The 27,790-nt window shown below is 35.8% G+C and overlaps 1 protein-coding gene across 1 annotated transcript; it reads left to right on the forward strand.

The window, feature by feature from the left end:
* Positions 1 to 211: 211 nt before the first annotated feature.
* FSD1L (fibronectin type III and SPRY domain containing 1 like) lies at positions 212 to 27,790 on the forward strand (the record flags this gene model as incomplete). Its single annotated transcript, XM_079705931.1, has 8 exons — positions 212 to 326; positions 4,841 to 5,050; positions 6,281 to 6,379; positions 10,443 to 10,572; positions 16,324 to 16,424; positions 16,884 to 17,135; positions 23,071 to 23,159; positions 27,668 to 27,790. The coding sequence occupies 8 exons, from the start codon at positions 212 to 214 to the stop codon at positions 27,788 to 27,790; spliced, it is 1,119 nt and encodes a 372-aa protein (XP_079562057.1).

Here is a 27,790-nt window from a genome sequence, read left to right on the forward strand (position 1 = left end):
TAAAAACATTTTACAGTTTTTTATTAAGTTAATTTTCAAAAGATCTAAAAGCAAATTTCTATTTAGGTTTGTTACCTTTGTTAATAGCTTCTGAAATCACTAGAGTGAAGTAAGTTCTATCTGTTCATTTTATAAGTTAAAAATGATATGATACTTCCCATTCTTTTATTTTTAAAAGAATGTTTATGTTTGTGTTTTCTGTAGAGTGACAATGGCTTCAGCTTTTCGCCTTTCTTTGAAACCAAAGGTCAGTGACAACATGACTCATTTAATGGTGGATTTTTCTCAGGAAAGACAGATATTGCAAACTTTGAAGTTTTTGCCAGGTAAGTTAGTACATATATTACATATAAAGTTATTTATAAAACCTTTTTTTTCCTTCAAGATTTTTCTGTAATGAACATTAGAATGTAAATATTAAGGAAGTATAGTGTGATTTTTTTTTCTTCATTCAGCTAAGGAATAACTGAATTTGCTAGTCTTTATTTTTAGAGAATTATTTTACTGATAGTAAAGATTCCATTTTAAGAATCCCAGAAAGGGATACCTTTTGTTGCTAGTTTGGCAGAGAGAAGCAATATGCCATGGTGGTTCACAGTGAGTCGTGGGGCCAGACTTCTAGATTTGCATCCTGGCTACCGCTTACTTGCTGTGTAGCCTTAACAAGTTATTTAACTCTCCCTCATTTTCTTCATCTTTAAAATGTGATGTTATCCTTTTGGGGTTTTTATAAGGATTAAGTGAATTGAGACCTCTAAAGCACTTGAAATAGTACCAGGCACATAGTTAACACGCAGTGAATGTTAACGGTTATTATTACCATTATTGTGGTGGTTGCTGCTGGTTCAGATGGAATTTTATTTCCAGTAATAATGTGTTAACATTGGTTTATTAGAGTATTAGTGTGAGGGTATTCCAGCAGTCAGAACCATTTGAAATTGAGTCCCAAGTTATTGTCCACAGGTGTGAAAGAGCCAGTTAAGGACCTTTCGGTTATTATTCTCTTTTTACTAACATCAAGTCATGTGGTTAAGTTGATAGCTAAAACAATTTGGACTTGGTGATCTGGGGGATCAGGAAATCTCTTGAAAGCGAAGTGTTTTACTTACAGGTTTATGGTTTTTGGAGGTTAGCTGTTTTTGAGTAGAGAATGTTGATCATATGAAACCATTCTTTTCTTCTCTGAAGATTTGGTCCAGGACTTTAGAATATGATTGGAAAGACAAAGTTAGTAGTCATGAAACTATAATGGAACTAGTAATCATAGTACAAGTGAAGTATTAACTTGTGTGGTATAGATCAGAAGTTCTAGAGGAGTTTAGAGAAGGAAAAGATGAGAGAAGAAATCATAGTTGTAGAGGAAGGAAGTATACATACTTGTCAGTGGATACCTATCTGTAAATTGGCCTTTCAGAATTCCTAACCGTTATATTTTCATTCACACTACTACTCAATTCAGAAGGAGAGTCAGGAGTGGTAGATTGTGAATATACACATGAGTACTAGTAGTTTGATTTAAAAAAAAACTACTAAAAAAGAAGTCTTCTCACCGTTACTTTCCTTCTCTTGGATTTTCAGTGATGGCTTAACAAACCAAGGCCATGTCTGCTGTACAGTCAAGTAGATTGCATGCACAGTTAGGATTTCCTCTTTTGCAAACTGTTAAGACAGTCTGAAGGAATGAGGTATAATGAAAAGCAAGAAATCCTTTTGTGGAGGAGTTTCATCCTGAAGGAAGGTATAATAGGTTGTTAAAGGTGAATTCATATTACTAATTTTTTGCATTCTGCTGTAGCATAAAGATTTCCTATAAGATCCAATCAGATTAACTTAAAAATGAATACCTTCATCCCTTAATAATTCCTTCTGTAAACACTGCAAAAATCAACTCTATGCTGAATTATGTATAGTAATGAGTTTTGGACTTATCTGAGTCTGAAAATTATAAGTGATGATGATGGATGATAATAATTACAGTCATCTCCTTCTGCTCTAAGCCGTTATTTATACATTGAAACTTAGAGTTTATATCCTTTCTGAGCCTCTGCAGCCAAGAAGAGAAACATGTTTGTGGCAGTGTTGATGTCAGTTGTCCTTTTACATTCACATGCAGAGAAAAACATTAGCAGAATTCTTACACCAGTGTCCACACAATTTAACTGTTGCTTTATGGAAGTTGCTGTGAATTGCTTTCCATTCTCATTTCTAAAGAGAGTTCTGCCTTTCCTAATATTTTTATATTACAAATTTACGAACATTCATCTTCCCCTGAACTTTTATCCCACATTTGTTGAAACTCTTCTCTTACTTCTGTTTAGAATATTGGTTGAACTTCCTACATATCAGATCCAAGTCACTCTTAATTTGACCTACCACTCTTTTTTTTTAATTTAATTTTTATTTTATATTGGAGTATGGTTGATTTACAGTGTTGTGTTAGTTTCAGGTGTAAAGCAAAGTGATTCAGTTACCCATACGCATATATCCATTTTTTCAGATTCTTTTCCCATATAGGTTATTACAGAATATTTGACATACCGCTCTTAAATTATCTAAATTTTCTTTTTCCCTCCCAAGTTTGCTTTCTTCTGGGGCCATTATTCACAAGAAAGAAGAATCTTCTTGCCAGTACATTCTTACTGGAATGGTAGCTGAATTTGGGAGACAGATAGTGGGGAGTTAGCTGGATCCACTTACAAATTAAGTGATTCTCTCTGTATACAAGCCTCTTGGGACATTCAGTACAGGTTTTAACTCAGCAAAACTATAAAATTACTACATGCCATAGACCATTACATTTCCTCACATGTAGGCACTGCACAGCATATTAAATTTATGAATGCCTGTATCTCTTCCCATAGCAATGAATAGTGGTCTGTATTGCTTATATTCCAGTAACAAGAGACTAACTGTAATGTATTATAGGGACGAAACCCCTGCAGACAGATGAAGGAAATTAATCATAATGAGAAATGATAAATATTTCTTTGTCTGTTGTCTTACTGATAAGATATATCAGATTCCAAGTATTTATTGTACAATTACATACGTGCAGTAGTTCAACTTTGAAGACTATAGCTAATGGAGATCAATTGTTCCACCTCTCTCCTTTCCTCCCTTTCTTACTAGTTAGGCTTGAAGATTTAAAATGTGTATCAAATTCCTTTCATCTTGGTCTTGATTATTGTATCTAAGATATTTGGTTTACTTTGTTATTTGTTAGGTCTCACATTGCTTTGAATTTTCATGTATAGAATTCCTTTTTCTTATTGTTATAGTTTTTAAAAAAATTAATACTTTGTTTTTTAGAACAAGTTTAGGTTTATGGAAAATTGAACAGGTAATACAGAGAGTTACCATATACTTCCCCTCCTCCCCTACATACAGTTTCCACGGTTATTAATGTCTTGCATTAGTGTAGTACTTTTGTAGTAATTGATAAATTATTATTAGCTAAAGTCCACAGTTTACATTAGGGTTCACTCTGTGTTATACAGTTCTGTGGCTTTTGATAAATGTATCATGTCATGTATCCCCCACTACCTTATCATACAGAATAGTTTCACTGCCCTAAAATTCCCTTGTACTCTGCCCTGTTCATCCCTTGTATCCTGCAGCCTTGCTATAAGCTTGTTAGTTCCAGGAATTTTTCTGTTGATTCTTTGAGATTTTCTACATAGACAATCATGTCATCAGCAAATAAAGACAGTTTTATTTCTTCCTTCCTAATTTGTATTTGTTTTACTTCTTTTCCTTGTCTTAATAGCATTTAGCTAGAACTTCCAGTACAGTGTTGAGTAGGAGTGGAGAGAGGGGATGTCATTGCCTTAGGGAAAAAGTATCTACTTTCTCAACATTAATGTTAACTTTAGGTTTTTTTGTAGATGTTCTTTATCAAGTAAAGTTCCCTAGTTTACTGAGAGCTTTTGTCATGAGTGAATGTTGGATTTTGTAAAATATTTTTTTCTCCATCTATTGATATGATCATGTAATTTTTCTTCTGATCATCTGATTTTTCTTCTACTGATGTGATAGTTTACATTAACTAGTTTAGAATGTTGAACCAACCTTACATACTTGGAGTAAATCTTTTTAAACTTTTTTTTAGCAACAAAAGGTTTAAATACAATACTTGCACAGTTTCACACATTTCAGACACATCTGTATCATTGGAGGACCACATTCTCCAGTTAGCCTGCTATTTAAATGGAACATCTGTTAATGTTGAGGAGCTATGGAAAACCTCTTTCATGGAAAAGAAATTGATTAATGTTCATTCATGTTAATTGTGATTCATTTACCTCAGTTTGTTTTAATGAATCATAGAACTCTTTGGAGAAACATTTAAAAATTCTTAAATATTTTGTGGGGTTGCGGAGTTCATTTTTGTTCAGTGTTGAGAAATTACAGTTATTTTATAAACTAGGTTTTTTAAACACATTGAAAATACCTTGAATTATTTTAATCTTTGGATTCAAAGCAAGTTATTTTATTTTGTCAATAGTGATTTAATTTATATTCTCCAGCTGTTTGAAATAGCAGATTAAAAACGTGTTGAGAAGTAACAAATCATTCTTGATTGTTTATTCTTAGCATGTTTGAATTGCTTTTTGCTAACTAGGGTTTTACTATACTTTGAATAAGTCTATGAAAAACTTTGAAATATGAATTTTAAAACAGAGCTATGAAAAATGGTTATTTTGCATTTATAAGGTATCCCTTCTCTTAGCCTGATTCAATTGAACAGTTTAAAAGCGACATGAAAAGCATAATTTGAATGACAAACATAAATACTGGATTAGTACTATAGTGAGAAATGAGCTTTTTTTTTTTTCTTCAGTCCCCAAAGCTCCAGAGATAGATCCAGTAGAGTGTTTGGTGGCTGACAATTCTGTAACGGTAGCTTGGAGAATGCCAGAAGAAGATAATAAGATTGATCATTTTATACTGGAATATAGGAAAACTAATTTTGATGGACTTCCACGTGTAAAGGATGAGCGATGCTGGGAGATAATTGATAATATTAAGGGCACTGAATATACACTATCAGGTAAGATGACTGCATTTCATGAATCTCATTCTTGGAAGATAGATGTAATTGTGAAAAATATTTTGAATTACATTAAAAGATGAAGTTATTAAGTTTCTTTAGCCAAACTGCCTTTTTGTATATTTATTATGGAAATGAATTTCTCTTAAAATATCAAGAAAACCTTCATTTTAATTACTTCTGGATATTTGCAATCTGGTAAAACAGTGTATTTAAAACAAACATGAAGGGATGTTCTGGAAACTGTATTTCAGAGTGACATTTTATTTTTACCTTGGTTTTCTAACAATAAAAAAAGCTGCCAATTTTCTAGATGTATACACTGCCCCGCATTTCAGTGATACTGTAAAGACTTGCCTTTACCCATTTTTGATAACCTTCACGATAGTACTTAAAGTTAACCTTCACGATAATACTTAAAGTTAAGCTGTGACTTGGTATTAGAAATTTGTGTGTTGGCCTTTTGATAGTCTTTAAAAACATATCTCCATGTATAGGGGACTTTGGGTATTTGAAATGGCCAAATGTTGCCTGGGTTGTTCAATATTTGTTTTATGTGAGCAGTAACATTAGTAACGTTACCATTACTGAGCACTTACCATTTGTCAGGAGCTGGGCTGAAGTGTGTTACACACTCCATCTCATTTAATCAGTACAATACATCTCATTTAGTCTTTATGGTGAAGAGGTTGGTCTTCTCTTTTCTATTTTAACAGATACAAAACTGTGGCTCCGTCAAGTTGTTGAAGGTCCCATAGCTAGTAATTTTTGGATTGAGATTTTAATCTAGACCTGACTGACTTCAAAGTTTTGCTATTAATCCTTATGCTTCACTTTCTCTTTAAATTCATTTTTCACGTATGAAACAATGTGTCATAAATATAAAAATTCTATAGTGTCTACTTTCCAGAAATTGAATATGTTATTTTAAACTGTAGTGTCTCTCCATGAATGAAACCTTACTTATAATGAGGCTTGAGAGTATCTTTTTATTGCTAGGTTCAAAAAGCCCAGTGATAAACTGTATAATTTATTTTGAAGAAAATAATAGATAAATCATGATTTCTCTTATTTCAGGCATTATCACCCTTTTAACATAAATTTGTACCCTCCCTGAGTAAAAAGATAGTTCCAGGGAGGGAAAAATGTCTGTTTGAAGGTTCATACTCATACTTTTGGAGTAGATTCCTTTACTTTTCATATCTGAAAGCCATTTTTCATTTTTTTCAGGCCTAAAGTTTGATTCAAAGTATATGAACTTCAGAGTGCGGGCTTGTAACAAGGCTGTGGCTGGAGAGTATTCTGATCCAGTGACTCTAGAGACCAAAGGTAAGATCAGTAGCTACTTGTACGGCATGAAACAGAACTTGACATCAGTAATTATTCCAGACTTTGTGACAGGAAACATTTCATGTGTAGTTGCCTTCCTTCCCCACCTTGATCCCTCCCTTCCCCCGCCACCCCCCCGCAAAGGAATTCTCAGCAGGAGGAATTTTAAGATGGGAAAATTAGGACTACAGTAGTGGTTTCATTAGTTTTTCTTTTACCATGGTATTCAGATGGGTAAAATAGACTGATGATGTTCTCTCATGCATACTTACTTTACAAATTTCAGTCTAGTATAAATACATTCGCATGATTGAAGTTTGCCCAGAGTTTTCCCAGAGAATGGATTGTGACTCAGTAATGGGGAAGTACGTATTCAGTTTAGTTCAGGTTCTTTTTGTTTTCTAAAATCTTATTGTAGAAATTAACATTTATATAGTTTATTAATGTTTACAAAGCTCACAAGTCTTCATTTGATCATTGAAACCATCTTGAGAGATCAGTAAAATAGATATTATTGATATCCATTTTGCAGGTGAAGAAAGTGAAGTTAAAGTCTTTTCCTAGAACTAGCTTGGAAAGTTGTGAATAAGAATCGATTTACAAGTTCTGTGCCAGCCCTTATTGTGGGCCTGGAATGTAAGTGCTTCTAGTCTCTGAGAACAGTTTGGATTTATTGTAGAATAACATATTTAAACACAGAAGATTTTTCAGGTATTTACCAATTTGAAGGCCACAATGCTAGAGGTCTTTCCAGTTGTGAGGTGATAATTGACTCAGTTTTCTTCCAGAATCAGATTCTACACATTGTTGTTAGATAGTTGGGCCTTAGAGTGTTCCACTGACCTCTAGTTCATACAGCATTTAAATAGGGTTTGAATGCCAGAAGTTTGATATGATTTGGAGGCTGATATAAAAATATCATATTAGAATAAAACAAGATATGAGGTTCATAAGTTATTGACAAGACAAACTCATAAGAATATGTTTGCATCAGAAAGATTAAAAGAAACAAAACTAAGTCGAAGTAATTTGGATTAGCAAATGTTTTTATTTGAGAACTACAGATAACTTAGCCAAGAAATGCAATTACTTAGAATTACTTGTTAACAAACTGAGATGATACTGTGGTTTCTTTAGAGATCTTTACCATTTCACTAATAGTCATATTTACAGGCAGATAATCCTTCCTACATAACTTGAACTGATTTTAGCCCTTGTCAGGTAAAATTGCGTTATTATTAATATCCTCCCTCAAGAATATTATATGTTTTTTATTTCTTTTGTTCCTTCTCATTTACTTTTTATGTTTAGTGACCAAACTTGGGCCTAAATGTGGTGAATTGTACATTTCCATTCAAATTCCATAGATTCAGGAAAATGAATAACTGGCTTGTAGCTTCCTTGGAGCTGGGCTGTCTGCTCCTGTTAGCAATGTCTAGATTTTACCGGTCAAATTCTTGGTCTTAGGGTTTGTAGGGAAAGGCTAAGTTGATTCTAGTCCTTTTGAGCAGTTCTCTCTGCGGGGTAAACCCCCTGGGGTTAGGTTAGACTGATACTAAACGCTGCGGCCCACTGAATCTTCTGGGACCTTCTGGGAGACTCAGAGTAAAATTATCTCTTAAGAAACTATGGGTCACAGGTTTTCTAGTGTTATTCCATACCACTGGAGTGGCCACTAATGACAACAGGAGCTCCAGAGAAAAGTCAGATTTTTTAAATGCTTTGTTAAACAGTTGTTTACTAATTTTTTGACTTGTTGCAGCCCTTTTTGACCAACCAGTAGAAATAAGTATATGAGCAAAGAACTGGAGGGAAAGGGAGAGAGATGGAGATTTAATAGTTGAGGCCACCGAAGCTTCATATCCTGCCACTTGTGGTGCTTGGTGTGGAAAATAGTGAACATTGTTAATATCTGTCTCTCCAGTTGTATGTGACTCTATTTCTTCTGTTATTGGAATTGTCAAAAGTGATAAATAACATTTCTTATGACCAGAATTTTTAAAGTACATTATCCCTTACTTCCTTGTAAAGGTAAATGATGTGATATTAATCACCAATTACTTTCTAGCCTCAAATGTTAGTGTCTATGATATAATTTTACAGTGCCTAGAAAGCAGCCACCAACACAAACTAAACACATGAAACATATCTGTGTCTGTGTTCTAATTTTTTTGGTACTTTGTTTTCACACTTTTAAAGATATGGAAGCTAATATCTGGCTATATTACAGGGCTTATATGAGAGACAGGACTAAAATTTGAGACCTCACTTTTGAGGCCAGTCTTTTATTTGCTTTTAAACTGCATGATATTATCCCTCTTACCTTAGAGAGCCTCTGTGATTTAGTTGAGGCCCCATAAAGGGACAGTGTCCAAAAAAGAAGAGATAAAAGGTTGCACCCCTGGGACTGGAACCCATGCTTTTCTGTTTGGGTGCTGTGGTATTTGATAAATTTGGTCTCAAGCGGCTTGGGGGTGATACCTGTTTTTGCCACCCTTGACTCTACTCATCTCTCCATCATCAAACACAGGGGATAGCTTTAAGATTTGTTTCTTCCCTTAGGATTTTAACAGGCAGCTGAGAGCGATGGCACCTTAGAGTTATATCCAATTTTTCTTTCTCTCAAAAATGCAGATGCCCTCACATGTATTAACTAATAACTAACATAGAGGTTAACCCTGTTTTCGTAAGGCAGTTCATTCTTGGTAATACAGGGTCTCAGTTTTGATTAATCCTAACTTTTTAGTAACCCACCTGTTGAGGAATTCTGTTTCCATTTTTACTGAAAAGCTGCATTATTTCGTCTTTCAGTAAGCTCTTATCTGTTTACATGCAGATTTTGAAAGCTATTAACTTTTTTGCCTTTAGTATGACATTTTCTAAAAGTGGTTATGGTCAGTAGATTTGTATTTAGAATATTTAAAATACACTGAGCAATGGGTCAGATGCATAGGTAAAATTAAAGTGCTCTTTACGAAACAGTAGAGTATAAAAGGATTCTTGATTCACTAGGTAAGCACTAGGCTCTCTATATGAATATTTTGTTGTTTGATGATGTATATTTCACAGACATACTGAAACCTTAGCTAAATCACGTATTATCCTTAAGTGAAATGGGGTATTGTAAAGGAATATTTCTTCAGTGAGTACTTACCAGAAATTTCAACTTTTGGAGGGAAGTATAACTAATAAGCAGATTTATTGGTAGCTAAGTAGTAGATAATACCTTGCTTCAGACTCAGTTTCTAGAAATTGCATATTAAATAGGAAGGACTGTGCATTACTCAGCTGTGAATCAATACATTTCAATGATTAACCCTCAGTATCCAAAGGGAGAAGGTAATACTGTTACACTGATTTCCTAAATTAGCAGTTCTGAGTAAGTCTTGTGAATAGTACAGATAGTTCCCCCGATACCAAATAATTTGAAAAGCATAGTTTTGTTTTGGATTTTTAAAATTTGATTTCATTTAAGTAATAACCCCTCTCCCCAGTCTGTTCTTTGCCATGTATATCATCTTTAGCTCTATCAGCTGGGTTAGTTCCCTTGCTTCTGCCATCATGGCCTGTTTCTCTGTACTTGCCTTATTTTGAAACTACTAAGAGTTTAAGTATGAAATTATTAAGTGTTAGAGCATAAGAGAAAATGTGTGTGTGCCAGGTTCTATAATTTTTTACACCACATCACTTTCTCCTCATCCTTAATTCTACCAGCTCCTCTTCCTATTTAGCCATAACAATCAGCTGATGCTCTAATAATAGGAAATTGAGACTATTGATTTCAGCAGAAGGAATAGCAGAAAGACCAGTGGCCATGAAAGTACGTTGTATTTGGTTGGAGTACTGGATAGATATATAGAGGAGAATAATGGGAAATAGAGTAGGAATTTGTAGATTACGGCTTTATCGTTGTAGACTTTAAATTTTAGGATTAGGAATTGGAACTTTATTCTATATATACAGTGTTAAATCCATTGAGTAGGAAAACAATGTGATGATGGTTGTGCCTCAGAAATTAGAGATATGCTACATTAAAAAAAAATTGAAATATTGTTTTGGTTAGCACTTAACTTCAGTTTGGATAACTCATCCTCCCATTTGAACCTGAGAGTTGAAGATACCTGTGTAGAGTGGGATCCGACTGGAGGAAAAGGTCAAGACAGCAAAATTAAAGGAAAAGAGAACAAGGGCAGGTAAGCTAGTTTATTAAATCTGTTATCTGAATAAAATGCTTGTACATTGATTCTTACTTGACAATAACTTAAAATGAAATTCTTGGGAAGGGTAAGCTGGGACGAAGTGAGAGAGTGGCATGGACATATATACACTACCAAATGTCAAATAGCTAACTAGTGGGAAGCAGCTGCATAGCACAGGGAGATCAGCTTGGTGCTTTGTGACCACCTAGAGGGGTGGGATACGGAGGGTGGGAGGGAGACGCAAGAGGGAGGAGATATGGGGATATATGTATATGTATAGCTGATTCACTTTGTTATAAAGTAGAAACTAACACACCTTTGTAAAGCAATTATACTCCAATAAAGATGTTAAAAAAAATTCTTATTAGTAACACCAAAGTGAAGAATATAATATTTTCAGTACTTGAATTTGTCATTAACATTTTTCATTACTTTTTTTTAGTTTCTTTCCTAATCCTCTTCTTACTTACACCTTTTATTTCAGTATTCCATTTCTTTAAAGTTACATCTACAGCAGTTTGAACTGCTTAGAGAGAAATTCCTAGCAATAGTTCCTGAATTTTAGACTTATAGATCACCTGTCTTACCCGAAGGTCTGCAGTGAATGACAGCTATTACCATGTACAGTCCCAGTGTCTAGCCCCTGATCAGCAGCCTTATGAACAAAGAGGCAGGCTTGGGACCTTTTGTTATTGTAGGACTTAATTAGATAGTCTCAAAGTATGGGGGCCTCTTTAAACAGAGATAAATTTTGCTCAAACTAAAATAAGGTAATCACTGTGAGTTAAACAGTGAATCAAAAGAAATTCCTCAGCAGGCTTTTGATCTAATTTTAATATAAACTGTTAAATTTAAGTTGTAAAGCAGTCTCTTAACAGTTGCCTATTTTTATCTGACAGTGCCCATGTTACTTCACTGAAGAAACATACAAGGTGATGATCTATGTCTGTATAATTCTAGGACTTAGTATATCTAGCTTGGCTGAATAACTTTCATTTTTCTTTAACCAATAAGCAGAAGCCATTGCAGCAGCCTTCATAAGCTAAAATATTGGTCTGTGTAGACTGTCTGTATTGGTGGCTTATGTTTTGAATTTACAGCATTATAATGTGCTGTATATTATTTGGATTATGTTGTATACGATAACAAAACAATAAGCTCTGCTTTAAGTCTTCCTTGAATTATTTTCCTTTATCTGATTTTTTTCTGCATTTACTTATACTTGGCACCTTTCTTGTTGTGCTGTATTCAATATATCTAACATTACAGCTTTGCATTTATATATATTTGACATGAGGCAGGTTTGAAGTGTCCTATGTTTTACAATAATCATGCAGTTTCAGAAGCATCAAGGATAAAAAAATAAAGGTCATTACTGAAGTTATTAGGACAGTGCCAGAAAGATGAATCACTTCAAATTGCACAAGTACTAATGTGCTAATTTGAAGATACCCCATATCTTTCCCAGAAACCAGAATGTGTTCTCTTTTCAAAATTATCTTTTCTTTTTTCTAGTTTAGTTGCTTATTATTGGTGAAAATGATTTCATAGTTAGTATATTATAAATTGTAAAGTGCTGCTGGATTTAATAGAATCAGTGAAGTTTCATTGGGTCATTTGGAGATTTTTAGACTACTTATATGTAGAATTTCATCATGTTATTTCTCTTTCTCTCTTCCCTCCTTTTAAGAGTATTTTATTATGTAGGCTACTTCTGGAATGTTACATACATTTATTCTTTCCATAAATATTTGTTCACTGCAGGATGTCAGCTGGATATTTTGGAGTTTATAGGGATAAACACTGTCCCTGCCTTCAAGGAATTTGCCCTAACTTATGTAGATGAGATATATCTCTCTATATAAATAACAATAATACAAGATAGAGATTATGTATAATAGTATGTGTGAATCAGGGAGTTTAGAGGAAGAAAGAGTTCCTGAGCTGCCACATGTTGAAGTGGTCAGTTAGGACAATAAGCCAAACTGAAAGTAACAATCAAGACTTCATGCACTTACTGTGATAGTGTAAGCAAGAGGCCACAAAGGAAAGGGTGTTAGCTCCCCCCAGGGTTCCACTTTTCACAACAGAATGGCTCAGGGTGAGGGTTAGGTAAACGAGAGCAGATGGCAGATGGTGACTATCTGAGGATCATCTCACTGCCCAGGAAGGCCCAAACAAAAGGCTTCTCCTATTGTTTTATGGACCTGAGGCCAAGGAAATGAGAGGGGGAAAGGTTTGGAGTAGAAAAGTATTGAGGCAGAGTGGAGAAAAATGTCTTCGGACTGCTCCCTGACCCCTGCCCTCTTTAAGGAGGTCTCTGAAGAGGCAGCTGGAAAGGGTCTCAGCTGGGGGTCCCCTGCTGTAAGGGGGCCTCTGAATACAGGCGCCCAATCTAGGAATGCAGACATGCATATGAGCTTGGGGTTGCAGGGGGTATTGCAGCTGCCTCTAGAAACTGCAGTGAACTAGCTCTGCACCAAGTCAGGGATAGAGAAGGCAAGCATTTATAATTGCTTCTTGTTGGGCCTGAAAGATCATACATAGGATTTTGGCCTGGAGCTGGACTCTTCAGAAAAGTTATTTAGCCTGGTAGGATCTCGGAAACCTTCATTAGTGAAATGGTATTTAGGTTGGTTCTCAAATAAGTGGAAGAATGTGTAGCATTTGGACTTGCAGTGAGAGAAGGAGCAAGGAAAGGAAAAGGCACTGAAGCAGATTGCCTGAGTTTAAGGAACATTTGAGTGACTATATTTAGCTGGATAGTGCTCTCCAGAGGTGAGAAGGCTGGAAAAGCACAGTGGGCCCAGATCAAGAATAACCTGAAAAGCCAAGCTAAGTCGTTTGTAGGCAGTAAGAAAGTGCTTGAAGATTTTAAAGTAGGAGAATCAGGTTTATCTCATAACAGTGAACAAATGAATTGGGTAGCAGAGAGATCATCTGGGAAGCTGGTAAAACAATCCAGAGTAGAGGTAACAAAGAGCCTTAATTCAGATAGTTGAGTGACTGAGGTGTCTTTAAAGGATGGGATCATGTTTGCTTTAAGACAGGGGGTCCCCAAGCCCCGGGCCTGGCCGTGACTGATAACGTCGTCTTGGGAGGAGGGGCGCACGGCAGGAGGTAAGCAGCAGGTGAACAAGCGAAGCTTCATCTGCCGCTCCCCATCGCTCGCCTTACCACCTGAACCATCCCTCCCCCAGTCCATGGAAAAATTGTCTTCCACGAAACCGGTCCCTGATGCCAGAAAGGTTGGGGACCGCTGCTTTAAGACAATAACAGCTGTTGTATTTCTTGCAAAAATGTACTTAGGGTTGGAAGTCTAGAATGCTGCGAAGGAAGACATCTCCTTATTTAATTTTTCTCTGAAATTTAAGCTGCCATTCTTAGTAGTTACATCTGTTTTTCTTTTTGCCATGCTTTCCCTTTATTTCTTTACTACTGGTAAGTTATAAATTTTTTTGTTTTATGAATGCAGTGACTTGATATAATTGAAATGTTATTTTTTTAAACATCTTTGGGATTTGATCTATTTTGAGTTTTGGGGAGTTAGTGAGAGGCCTGAATACTGTCCAGTTTACCGTATCATATAATTTGATAAAGGGAGGTCAGGTTGCATCTTGTCCATTTTAGTAGAAGAAATGCTTTATAATACTTGATATTATCCTGTGCCTGGATTTGGGTAATTGCTATTTTTCTTTTTAAGAAGAAAAGATACAGAACAAAAATATCGGGTTGGCCAAAAATTTCTTTCAGTATTTAAGTAAAAGTAAAATACCTATTTTTCATTGTCACCCAGAACTTTATTGAACAATGTATTCACCATTTTGTTCCACTACCTTCTGCCATTTTTCAGGCAATGTCATAATTCCATCTTCCCAAAACTTTTTATCTTTTTGAGCAAAGAACTGTTCCAGGTGCCTTTTACAGTCTTCCAGGGAATTGACATTTTTTCCATTAAGAGAATTTTGTAAAGACCGAAATAAATGGAAATCCAAAGGTGCAGTGTCTGGTAAATACGGCGAATGAATCAACTTCCCAGCCAAGCTGTAGCAGTTTTTGCCTGATCGTCAAAGAAACATTTAGTCTTGCGTTATACTTATGGAAGATTATGCATTTTTCTGTTGACTAATTCCGGACACTTTTCATCGAGTGCTGCTTTCAGTTGGTCTAACTGGGAGCAGTACTTGTTGGAATTAATCGTTTGGTTTTCTGGAAGGAGCTCATCATAGAGAACTCCCTTCCAATCCCACAATATACACATCACCCTCTTTGGATGAAGACTGGCCTGTGGTGTGGTTGGTGGTGGTTCATTTCACTTGCCCCATGATCTCTTCCCTTCCACATTATTGAAGAGTATCCACTTTTAATTGCTCGTCACAATTTGTTTTAAAAACGAAGCATTATCATTATGTTTCACTAGAGAATCGCACGCAGAAATATGGTCAAGAAGGTTTTTTTCACTTAACTTATGTGGAACCCAAATATCAAAGCGATTAACATAACTGAACTCATGCAAATGATTTTCAGTGCTTGATTTGGATATTTTGAGTATTTCGGCTACCTCCCATGTCATTGATTGTTCTCAATTAATGTCTCGATTTGATTGCTATCAACTTCAACTGGCCTACCCAACCGTGGCACGTTATCCAGTGAGAAATCTCCAGCATGAAACTTTGCAAACGACTTTTGACACGTTTGATCAGTCACAGCACCTTCTCCATACACTGCACAAATCTTTTTTTGCATTTCAGTTGCGTTTTTATCTTTCTTGAAATAATAAGGCATAATATGCTGAAAATGTTGCTTTTTTTCTTCCATCTTCAGTATTAAAATGACTACACAAAAATTCACCGATTTTGATAAGTTTTTTTAAAAATGCACACTGATACGATAGCTGTCACAATATAGTCTAACAAAACTGTTTCGAATGAAGTTAAAGACAACTAAGCGCTAGTAGAGCCATCTTACGGAAAAATGCTGCACGAACCTTTTGGCTAACCCAATACCTACTGCTTGTAAAAAAGGTTATTTAGGTTTTTTTTGTTTGTTTGTTTGTTTTTTGCGGTACGTGGGCCTCTCACTGTCGTGGCCTCTCCCACTGCAGAGCATAGGCTCCGGACGCGCAGGCTCAGCTGCCATGGCTCACGGGCCTAGCCGCTCCACGGCATGTGGGATCTTCCCGGACCCGGGCACGAACCCACGTCCCCTGCATCGGCAGGCGGACTCTCAACCACTGCGCCACCAGGGAAGCCCGATTATTTAGTTTTGATTATAATAAGTCTTAAAAAGAAAAATAGCAATTACCCAAATCCATGCACAGGATAATAACAAGTATTATAAAGCATTTCTCCTACCAAAATAAGACTTGCTTTTCATTTAAATTTAACTGCAAGAAATGTAAGCTATAATCCATTATCTTTCTTGAGTTCTTTTTTTTTCCCTTGAGTTCTTTTTTTCCCTTTTTGTATTGTCTCATATTTCAAATGTATGTTCTTTGTACAAGCCTTGCTCAGTCTGCATGGTATTAGTGTTTTTAGCATGCTTTATGTTGATGACTTCTTACATTTAAGTGTTATAATTGACAAATATGTTTAATAATAAATAATTCAAATAAAATTAAATGTTACTATTTGTGCAGTGTGATTAGAAATCTTTAGAAAGGTTCATTTCTTGATTTATAATTTTAGTTTGTGAAACATGTGCAACATAGAATATTTGTTTTTCTTTTTGTTCCTGTTTATCTAGAAGTGGTACACCATCCCCTAAACGGACATCCATAGGCTCCAGGCCACCAGCAGTAAGAGGCAGCAGAGATCGTTTTACTGGGGAATCATATACAGTGCTGGGTAGGATAAACATAATAGTTCTTCATTATCTCAGATTAAAGGCATCATAGTCACATTGGTGGACTTTCCACTCAGCGGTGGAGTGGCTGCCTGTGTATTGAATGAATCGTTGCCAAAGTTTCTCCCTCTTGAAGCTTAATTACTTTGGTGGGTTTTCAAATTGTCTTTTTATTTATATGTTTTAAATTCTGCTTCAGTTTACATAGTGCTCCACATTTATAACTCTTGAGGGGATAGTAAGGAAGAAAAGAATATAAAAGAAGCCTTTTATATTCAGAAAAGCTAACAGTAAATGTACAAGTCATTATAGTAGATACTCTGCACTTAGTGTCTGTGTGTTAGCATGATTTTTCTCCTGAATCAGATTTTTTGTGCCATTTTGTGGGACAAGATATAGGTAAAACTCTGTGACTCATAAGGAAGAGGTAAGAGTCAAATTTACCTTCTGATCTTTTGTAGGAGACACTGCTATTGAAAGTGGACAACATTACTGGGAGGTCAAGGCCCAGAAGGATTGTAAATCCTACAGTGTGGGAGTAGCATACAAGACTTTGGGGAAATTTGACCAATTAGGAAAGACAAACACTAGTTGGTGTATCCATGTCAACAACTGGCTACAAAACACATTTTCAGCAAAGCATAATAATAAAGTCAAAGCCTTGGATGTTACTGTTCCTGAAAGAATAGGTGTATTTTGTGATTTTGATGGGGGTAAGTTTACTGATTTTCTCCTAAGTTATTTCATCATCGTTGCTTGTATTTTAGTACTTTTCATTAGTAATCATCTCTACAGAATTTTCATTAGTATTGTGGTAAGGGTATTTTGACCTTCTAGGATTTGATCACAAACATAATTTCAGCTCTGTAATTGACTGAAAGGGCACACGATGTCTGCTTGCAGGCCTGAAAAAGCACTCATCTATAATATACTAAGTAAGTTTGAAAAAAAGATTTTGCTAATTTTAGTCTTGAGCCTTAAAATTTCTTATGCCCGTTTTAATTCCTCCTTTACCTTGTTTTATTGCTTGTTAAGAGTGGTAGAGTCAGATTTTTTGAGTTGGAATAGACCTTAGAAATTACCCAATCCATTTGCCACATAGTATAAAATCCTTATTACATTATATCTGCAAGTAGTTGCCACTCCTATGCTGGAACTTTTCTATGTGAAGCTAATTGTCTTAGAAGGCAGCCTGTTTCGCTGTAGGATAACACTTGGTTAGAAGGTTTTTCTTAAATCAACTCACTTTGTCTTCTCAGTAACTTCTGAGACTGTTGCTCTTAAATTTTGTCATCTGAAGAAACACAGAATTATGTTCCCTAATTCATACTTACATTACAGTAAGTCCCCTACCTATGAACCTTCAAGTTGTGAACTCTCAAAAATGTGAATGTGCGTTCGCATGTCCAATCATGTAAGTTAGTTCAAGTGTCTAGCGTACATTGTCACGTGTATACATCCTCTACAAGTGGTTGTGCTTTTGTGTACTCTACTGTACAGTACTGTATAGGGTACAGTAGTACAGTATCTTATTTCAAGCCCAGGATGTCAGGAAGCAAGCCTAAAAGCAGCGGTGATGTAGCTGGTACTACTAAGAAGAGCCAAGCGATAAGGATGGAAACAAAAGTGAAAATAATTGAGAGAGTGGAGCAAGGTGAAAAGATGGTAGACATCGCTCGTTCTTATAACACGAATCGTTCAACCATCAGCACAATTCTAAAGAACAAGGACAAGATCGGACATGTGAAGTCGGCTGTGCCAAAGATGTCGACAATAATATTGAAAAAGCATAGAAAAGTGATAGAGGAGATGGAGAAACTTCTCAGTGTGTGGATGCAGGATCAGCATCAGCGCTGAGTCCTGCTTAGCTTAATGCTGATTCAAGAGAAAGCTAAAAGCCTTTATGAAGACTTGAAGAAGAAACATGGCGAAGAATCAGAGGGCACACCTTTTAATGCCAGCCATGGCTGGTTTTATCGGTTCAAGGCTAGAGCCAACCTTCACAACGTAGAAGTAAGTGGCGAGGCAGCAAGTGCAGATATGGTAGCTGCTCAGGAATTTCCTGAAATGCTTTGAGAAATTATTGATGAAGGCATGTATTTACCCAAGCAGGTTTTTTTTTTTTTTTTTTTTTTTTTTTTTGTGGTACGTGGGCCTCTGACTGCTGTGGCCTTTACCATTGCGGAGCACAGGCTCCGGACACGCAGGCCCATGGCCATGGCTCACGGGACCAGCCACTCCGCGGCGTGTAGGATCTTCCCGGACCGGGGCACGAACCTGTGTCCCCTGCATCGGCAGGCAGACTCTCTACCACTGCGCCACCAGGGAAGCCCCCAAGCAGGTTTTTAATGTGGATGAGACAGGACTGTACTGGAAGAGGATGCCAGACTGAAGTTACATCAGTAAGGAGGAAAAGGTGATGTCAGGCTATAAAGCAGCAAAGAATAGGCTAACTCTGTTGTTTGGAGGCAATGCTTCTGGCGATATGAAGCTGCAGCCTCTCTTAGTTTTGTCATTGAGAGAACCCAAGAACCCTTAAACACATAGCCAAGGGCTCTCTTCCTGTTTTCTGGAAGAGCAACCCCAAAGCCTGACTTACACAGACCATTTTCCAGGACTGGTTTTCCCACCACTTTATCCCGGAGGTAGAGCAATATTGCTTGGCAAAGGACATCCCATTCAACATTCTTTTGCTGCTTGAGAGTGCTCTGGGCCACCCCCTATTCATGGACAACTTTCATCCCAACCTCAAAGTAGTGCATCTGCCACCAAATACTATGTTTATCATCCAACCTATGGACCAGGGAGTTATACCAACTTTCAAGAAATATTATTTACATCACACTTTTCATCAGGCAGTAAAGGCGAGTGACGGATCAGGAACAACCTTGCAGCAATTTTGGAAGGACTGTAACATCTACAAGGTCATAAAAAATACGGACTTTGCTTGGCGTGAGGTTATGGCCATCACCATGAATGAGGTTTGGAAGAAGCTTTGCCCACAGTGTGTTCACAATTTTCATGGATTTGAGAAGGTGGATGAGGAGTCCAAAGAGGTCTTCAGCAACTTAGTAACCCTCAACGAATAGCTGGCACTAGATCTGCAAGAGGACGACTTCATTGAATTCCTTGCTATGCAACACGAGGAGCTTACTAATGAAGACCTGATGGAACTGGAGGCCCAGAGAGAGGACGAAGAGACAAGAGGAAGAAGTAACTGAAGAACTGAAGAGATTCATGATGCAGGAAATGGCAAGGGGATTTTCTTTATTTGAGGAGGCACTGTTAGTTTTTGAGGCACAGGACCGGAACGTAGAATGGTAAACAAAGGTTGCAGCAGCCATTCAGAATTCAATCCAGTGCTACCATGTCATCTATAATGAGAAAAAAAGAGCTACTACCCAGACATCACTGGATCGTTTTTTCAAGAGGGTAGATAGAATTAAATCCAGCAAGGAACCAGGACCTGTGGCATCCACGTCAGGTCTGAGTGGAATTGCAGCTCGCCCTCCGTCTCCTGTTGCTGACGATCCTTCAACTCTGCCATCTCCCACCTCCTCTCCCTCTTCCAGTCAGTAATGCTTCTTGCCTGTTCACTTGATGCCAGCCCCTGTATGCCAGCTGTTGTACTGTACAACTGTACTTTTCAAGGTACTGTACTGTAAGATTTTAAATGTTTTCTTTATTTTTGTGTTTGTTTTTTATGTATTATTTGTGTGAAAAGTATTATAAACCTGTTACAGTACAGTATTATATAGCCAATTGTGTTAGTTTGGTACCTAGGCTAATTTTGTTGGATTTAGGAACAAATTGGACTTACAAACGCACTCTCAGAATGGAACTCATTTGTATGTAAGGGACTTACTGTATAATCCTTATTTGTTTAAAAACTACTAACATTGCTTCTCTTGCCCTGTTTTTCCAGGCTGTACATTCCCTATACCATTAGCTGTTCCTTTTATAATTTAACTTTTCCAAACCCTTATTATCTCCTGTGGTTGTATGCTATGTCTATATATATTTGAAAGATTGGTTCTCAAAGTAGAACACACAACTTCTGACCATCATAGGTTAGTGATTTGGCAGCATAATTTCTAGTAATATGACTTAACAGCACTGTAGATCAATATTGAGCTTGTAGCCACCTAATCCACTAGATCTTTTTCCATGGAGTTCTGTCAGATTATCTTTTTTTCTCTGATATTGTCAGTGTAGGGTTTTTTTGTTGTTGTTGTTTATAACTCAAATGAAGAATATTATATTTCACCTTAAGTTTCATCTTAATAGATTAGGCCCATCTTTCCCTCCTGTTAAGATCATCTAAAAATTAACTTGGTGGGGTTTTTTTTTGCAAAATTTCTTTAAGCTTTTTGAGTTAGGTATTTGATAAGTATCTTCTCTACTGTCATCTAAATATTTATAAAACTTTTGAAGATGAGGTACTGTTGAACTAGGGAACAAAAGTAATTCCCTAAATGCTTCTCTCCAAGTTGACATTTAGAGCTAATAAAACCAAATTTTACCATTTTAGTTAACATTGTGTCCAGATGATTCCATGAGGCATCAACCTGGTTACTCAAACAAAAAAGTAAACAAATTGATTTTGGTTTGATTTATTTTTAGTGATAGTGATGACATGTCAGTTTTGCTGCATCTTTTTTATTTACTCCTTTTGAATCAGATAAATATTTTCCTCAGGATAACTAGTAAATGTATTAGCATACATTTTTCTTTTCTTTTTCAACTACCAAGATAGCGTTTGCTTACCTTCTCTTTTCCCATACTTGATGGTTCCTTAAAGATAGTAGTAAGAAGTATAATTGTTAACCTAGAGCATAGGGTATAGAAAGAAATTGTAATGTAGGATGGGATCAGATTCTGAGGGCCTTGAAAAATAATAATAGGCTAGTCTTTTTTTAGTAGTTGGTGGGGGGGGCTTCTGTTCATTTTAGAAAACTGTAGTCATATGATTGTAATATAGTTTTAGACATATTAGAGAGTAAATGGTTAAATGTAGAAGAGACTGCAAACATTGATGGGGGAGACTTTTCAAGGAAGTGGTCTTTAAGCAATATTGACAGGACCATGTCTGTTTTGTTAAGTATTATGTCCTTGTTGCCTGGCAAGTGCTTCACACAGTGAGCCCTTAATAAGTATTTGTTGAGTGATTAGTGGTAAGATGGATCTGAGCAGTGAGGAATCAAGAAGAATGAATTTGATGGTGTGAAAGTAGAATTCATAGGACATGATAACTAAATATGGATTGGAGGGAGAGACAAAGAAGAACTGAAGATGACTGAGTTTCCATCCAGTGTGATCAACAGGGTGATAGTATCATCAACAGGATAGAGAGCATAGAGTCCTGGGGAAAGATGAGATGCCAGCAGGACAGCCATGTGGCATTATTAGCTGAAGCTAAATATTAGAAATGGCATCACGAATGGCCAGTGAATATTGCACAGAACAGTTAAGCATTATTGCTCTGCTGTGTACTAACTTTGTGACCATGTATAGGTTGCTTGATATTTTGAGGTAATGTGTATAAATCACCCAGTTCTTTAATAGTAGGCATAAATGTTAGTTTCTTTTCTCTCCTTCTCCTTGTTTAGTGGCAGCAGTGGGAGCATTGTAGAGAGAAAGAGCCTGGACAAGCATCTACATTTATTTTTTTTTAATTAACATATGACTATTTTGATAGCATCACTAAGAGTTCCCACTAATAGAAATAGTTGTCCATATTACATGTTGGGTATGGATTTAAGCCCTTTTGCATATTGTTCTCACTTAATCCTTATAACTGTCCTAAAAGGTCAGAATTATTAATCTCATGTAACAGATGAGGAAACTGAGGCTCAGAGAGGTTAAGTGAGAAGCATCTAGAAAGTTGGGTTTGAAAGAGCAATGAGGTGATCTGTTTCCTCCCTGGGAGTCTACCCACTGTTGATGCCCCTGTTTCTGGCTTTAAGCATCTACATTTAGAATAGGAGAAAAAGAGACAGAAGATATCTTCAGGATTAGGAAACAAACCAAGAGAATAGTGATGAGAGAAGAGTTTGAAGAAGTGATAACAGTTGTGAGGATGCCATCAGGTTGGACAGTTAGGTTGTCAGAAAGAGTGATTTAGTTGCATGATCATTGTTGAAAGACGGACTGTGAGGAGATTTTAACAATTAACAAAGCTGAAGCAGTGATAACTATACCATGATTTCAGAAACTCAGGTATAAGCATGGCTTCAAGTAGTTAGAAGACAAAGTTTCATAGAGTAAACCTTAAATGGTGATAGGATTTGGGTGGAAAGGCTGCTTATATAATAAAAATGAGGAAGAAATAACCATGGCTTTTACTGGGCTAAGGAAGCCATTTGTTAAATAATGATAAAATAAATAGTCCATAGTTGAGTAAGTAGAATAGTGCCAGATTATGCAAGCACTATGGAGATCTTGAAAGCCAGGGAAAGAAAACTGGATTTGGGCTTTTTCTTAAGCATGTTTACTACTGATTTGCAAGTGAGAATTACTAAGTCAAAAAAATTAATGCCAAAATGTGCATTTGGTTATTACTTTTATGCATGATTTTATGTTAGTCTTAATTAGATATTATAATTTTTTTCAATAATAAATCAGATTTTTTTTTCTCCTTCCTTTTAGGTCAACTTTCTTTCTATGATGCAAACTCAAAACAGTTGTTGTATTCCTTTAAGACAAAATTTACTCAGCCAGTACTACCTGGTTTCATGGTTAGTACGTAATTTATATTTTATTTGGTTTGGCAACTTTAAGGAGAACAGTCTATGCTGTATATTTGGGGAAGCACAATATCTTATTTTTTCTTTATATTCCTCTCCCTTTCCCCAGTCCACCTCTCCCAAATCTGTGTTTGTCTGTATATTTTTGGTATATTTTATTGAAATAAGTGTTAAGACACAAAAGCCTGCAAATCATAAGTGTGTAGTTTGATCAATATTCATAGGACCGCACTCATTTTTGTAACCAGCATCTAGGTCAAGAAACGGAGCATTGTGCCCATTTCCAGCCCCTAACGGCCCTCCTCCAAAGTGGTTACTGTCTTGAGTTTTAGTACCATAAATTCATTTGCCTTCTTTGCAACTTTGTGTAAATGGAATCATACAGTATCTTTTTGGCTCAATATTATGTTTGTGAGATTTATCCATGTTTTTCTATGTGGTGGTAGTTCACATAGTTTTCTATTGTATGTATATGTATAGTTTTCCATTATATGACTATATCATAATTTATTTACCCATTCTAATTTAGTTGGATACTGGGGTGGTTTCCCATTGGAGACATTTACAAATAGAACTTCTATAAATATTCTTGTTAATGTCTTTTGGTAGATATGTATATGTATTTCCAATGGGTATATAATTAGGATTGAGGTTGCTAGATCATATGGTATGTGTGTAATCAACTGTAGTAGAGTTTTCCAAAGACGTTGGTTATACTAATTTATCACCAGCAGTATGTGAGAGTTTGAATTCCTCCACATCTTTAGCAACACTTGGTATTGTCTTTTTAAAAATTTTTATCCTTCTAATGGGTATGATATATTACATTGTGGTTTTCATGTGCATTTCCTTGGTGATTAGTGCTGTTGAACACCTTTTAATATGTTTATTGACTGTTTGGATATATTCTTTTGTGAAATGCTTGCTCAAGTCTTTTGCCTGTATTTCTGTTGGATTTTCTTCCTCTTTCTTACTGATTGTTTTGGAGTTATTTCTATAGTCTGAGTCTTTTGCCAGATATATGTATTGCAGTTATCTTTTCCACTCTGGCTTTCCTTTCCCCTCTCTTATTGGTGTCTTTTGATGAACAAAAGTTGTTAATTTTAATGTTGCTCAGTTTATCAGTTTTTTCATTTATGGTTAGCACTTTTTGTGTTCAGTCTAAAAAATTTTTATTCACTCCCAAGGTCATGAAAATACTGTGTTTTCTTCTAAAAGCAAAATTTTCCTTATACATTTAGACATAGCCTGCATTTACAATACAAGTACAATATAGAAATGATATGTTTGGTATGATGTTAGGGTTGAAATATATTCTTTAATTCCATATGGATAGCTGCTTATTCCAGGACCATTTACTCAGATCATCCTTTTTCCACTGCAGTACAATCTTTGTAAAATATTAGATGATTATCTATGTGTGGTAGACTGAATATATGTATGTCTGTATGCACGTATATAATTTCAGGACTACTCAATTTCAGAAAAAGTTATGATTCTCCACACAGAACGAAACTTGGTTTTGAATTTATATTTTTATTAAGGAAATATTACTGCTTCTCCTAATTCCTTTATCTGTTGCATTTCCCTATAAGATTATGCCACTGTGGGGAGTTCTGCAATCCAGTTAAGATCATCATTATTCTGGCTAGAACTTTCCTTAATTTGGGGGCTGCTTCTACAGATTAGGATGGTATATTTCCATTGCAGACTTGGTGGAATGTTTATATGTGTGTTCTTCCACAATCACCCCCAACTGTAACTCCTAAACTGTAAGGATAAAGTATTTAGGTTATATGTGGGTTTAAAATACAGTACCTTTAAATCTCACAATTGATAATGATTATTTACCCTAGATACCCTAAAGTCATCAAATAAGTTTAAAAGAACGCTAATAACCAAGACTCCTAGATTTCCCTTAAAAAGTAAAAATGATTAGTGAATAAAGTTATTGTTTGTAGTACAATACTTAGGGATATTGGAAAGGTTATTTTCTTTTTAACCTCTGCACATGATTTATTTTTGTCTGTTTTTCCAAATTGGTCACTCAAGGACAATATTTTTACCATGTGGAATTCAAAGTTATTTTTCCCCTAAGTCTCAGATATTTCTTTTTAAAAGCGTAGATTTCATGTTTAATTTGAGTCTATTTCAGGAAAGTAGGTAGTGTGTTTATTCGTTGTTTTTTCATTCCAAATGATGAAACAATAATTGCATTAGTGAATGTCATAAGATGCTTTTTCATGTGCTTATTTGCCATTTGTATAATTTCTTTGGTGAAGTATCTTAAAATCTTTTGCCCATTTTTTACAATGGGGTTACTTGTTTTCTTATTAGTGAGTTTTAAGATATCTTTATGTATTCTGGATAAATCCTTTATCAAATAAAAGTTTTGCAAATATTTTCTTCCAGTCTCTGATTTTTTTCCATTTTCTTGACATTTCAAAGAGAAGTTTTTCCTTTTGATTAAGTCTAGTTTATCGATTTTTTTTCTTTTGTGGATCATGCTTTGCCCAACTCAAGGCCACAAAGATATTTTCTTTTGTTTTCTCCTTGTAGTTTTATAATTTTAGGTTTTACATTTAGGTCTGGGATCCATTTTGAGTTAACTTTTATATATGGTATAGAGTATGGTTTGAGATCTATTTTTTTTAAACGTCTTTATTGGAGTATAATTGCTTTACAATGGTGTGTTAGTTTGTGCTTTATAACAAAGTGAATCAGCTATACATATACATATATCCCCATATCTCCTCCCTCTTGTGTCTCCCTCCCACCCTCCCTATCCCTTTTTGCATATGAATGTCCACATGTTCCAGTGCCACTTACTGAAAAAGACTAACCTTTCTCCACTGATTTTCCCTTCCACCTTTGTGCTAGATATTTTGAGTAAATATTTTTTAAATCAAATAATTTTCAATAAAATAAGATAGTAGTTTTGTAATCAGTTGCTTTTATATTTTTAAATTTATTTTTTATTGAAGTATAGTTGACTTACAATGTTGTATTAATTTCTGCTGTACAGCAAAATGAGTCAGGTATACACATATATACATTCTTTTTTTTTTGGCCACACAGCTTGCGGGATCTTAGTTCACCAACCAGGGATTGAACCCAGGCTTCGGCAGTGAAAACGCCGAATCCTAACCGTTGGATTGTCAGGGAATTCCCCTATACATTCTTTTTAATATTATTTTCCATTATGGCTTATCCCAGGATACTGAATATAGTTCCCTGTGCTATACAGTAGGATCTTGTTGTTTATCCATTCTATATATAATAGTTTGCATCTACTAACCCAAAACTCCCAGTCCATCCCTCCCCTACCCCCCATCCCTCATACATAAAGAACAGCAACCACAAGTCTATTCTTTATGTCTGTGAGTCTATTCCTGTTTCGTAGATAGGTTCATTTGTGCCATATTGTTTTTTTGTTTTTTGGCCATGCCATGTGGCATGTGGGATCTTAGTTCCCCGACCAGGGATCGAACCTGTGCCCCCTGCACTGGAAGCACAGAGTCCTAACCACTGGACCACCCGGGAAGTCCCATGTTTTTGTATTGTTTTTGTATTTTAAGAGTTATCATTATCTTCTGTCATTAATATTTTAGACTGTTAATTATATAGTTATACATTTCACAGGTCAGCAAATTCTTTGTAACTATACTATAGTTACTTAGTAAATATTTAATACTTTAGGATATAGTTGAAGTTGGGAATACTTAAAAAATTTCTAGACTCTCCCTCGATTTATGCTTATGTCTGCTACATAAATGGCAGTTGATGATAGTTTAAATGATTCATATTTTCACATTTTAATTCTCTTGACTCTATTCCAAATAAGTTATAGTTTACTGAATGACAGCTGCTCTGTTCACAAGTGAAGCAGTTTTATGTTTCATAAACTCATTCACATTTATGATAATAGAATATGGCAAGTGTATCTGGATATTGCCATTTGCATTTTTCTCTGACAACCTTAAAGAATTATAAAAGAGTTCTTATTGTTAACAAGCTAGGGAAGAAACTCATGGAATTACTCTGTTAACAGAGGGGTGTTAAATTCCTATAGTGTCAGACCACACCTCATTATCAAAATTTAAAGCAGTAATTGGGGTAAAGAAGTTGACTCTTTGTGCACTTCTCTTGGTTGTGAACATTAGCGTCAATAATGATAATGTCTTTTGCCTAGATTAATCCAATTTAGTCTCTAAATTTCTACAGCCCTTACTTCCCTTTCTTGTGTGCAGCTCCAGTGGGTTCTGCTGTCATAAAGACTTCCTTTGGTCTCTTGGAGAGTCTAAAAGACTTCTTTGGTTCTAGAAGACTCTTGAGTTAGCCTTTCCACTTCCCCTCAGTTCACATACAAAGGTTATCAGTTTGGAATTTGATGATGTTCACTTATGTGGCATTTTGCCTTTCAAATGGAAATATAAGGATCATTTAAGTTTTCATTTGATTTGAAATCTGACTGAAGCTTTGTTTTTGTCCTTTCTTAGGTTTGGTGCGGTGGACTTTCTTTGAATACTGGGATGCAGGTTCCAAGTGCTGTAAGAACACTTCAGAAAAGTGAAAATGGAATGACTGGTTCAGCTAGCAGCCTAAACAATATTACTCAGTAA

This window comes from Hyperoodon ampullatus (genome assembly GCF_949752795.1).
Source record: "Hyperoodon ampullatus genome assembly, chromosome: 6".
In the NCBI taxonomy this organism is placed as follows: Eukaryota; Metazoa; Chordata; class Mammalia; order Artiodactyla; family Ziphiidae; genus Hyperoodon; species Hyperoodon ampullatus.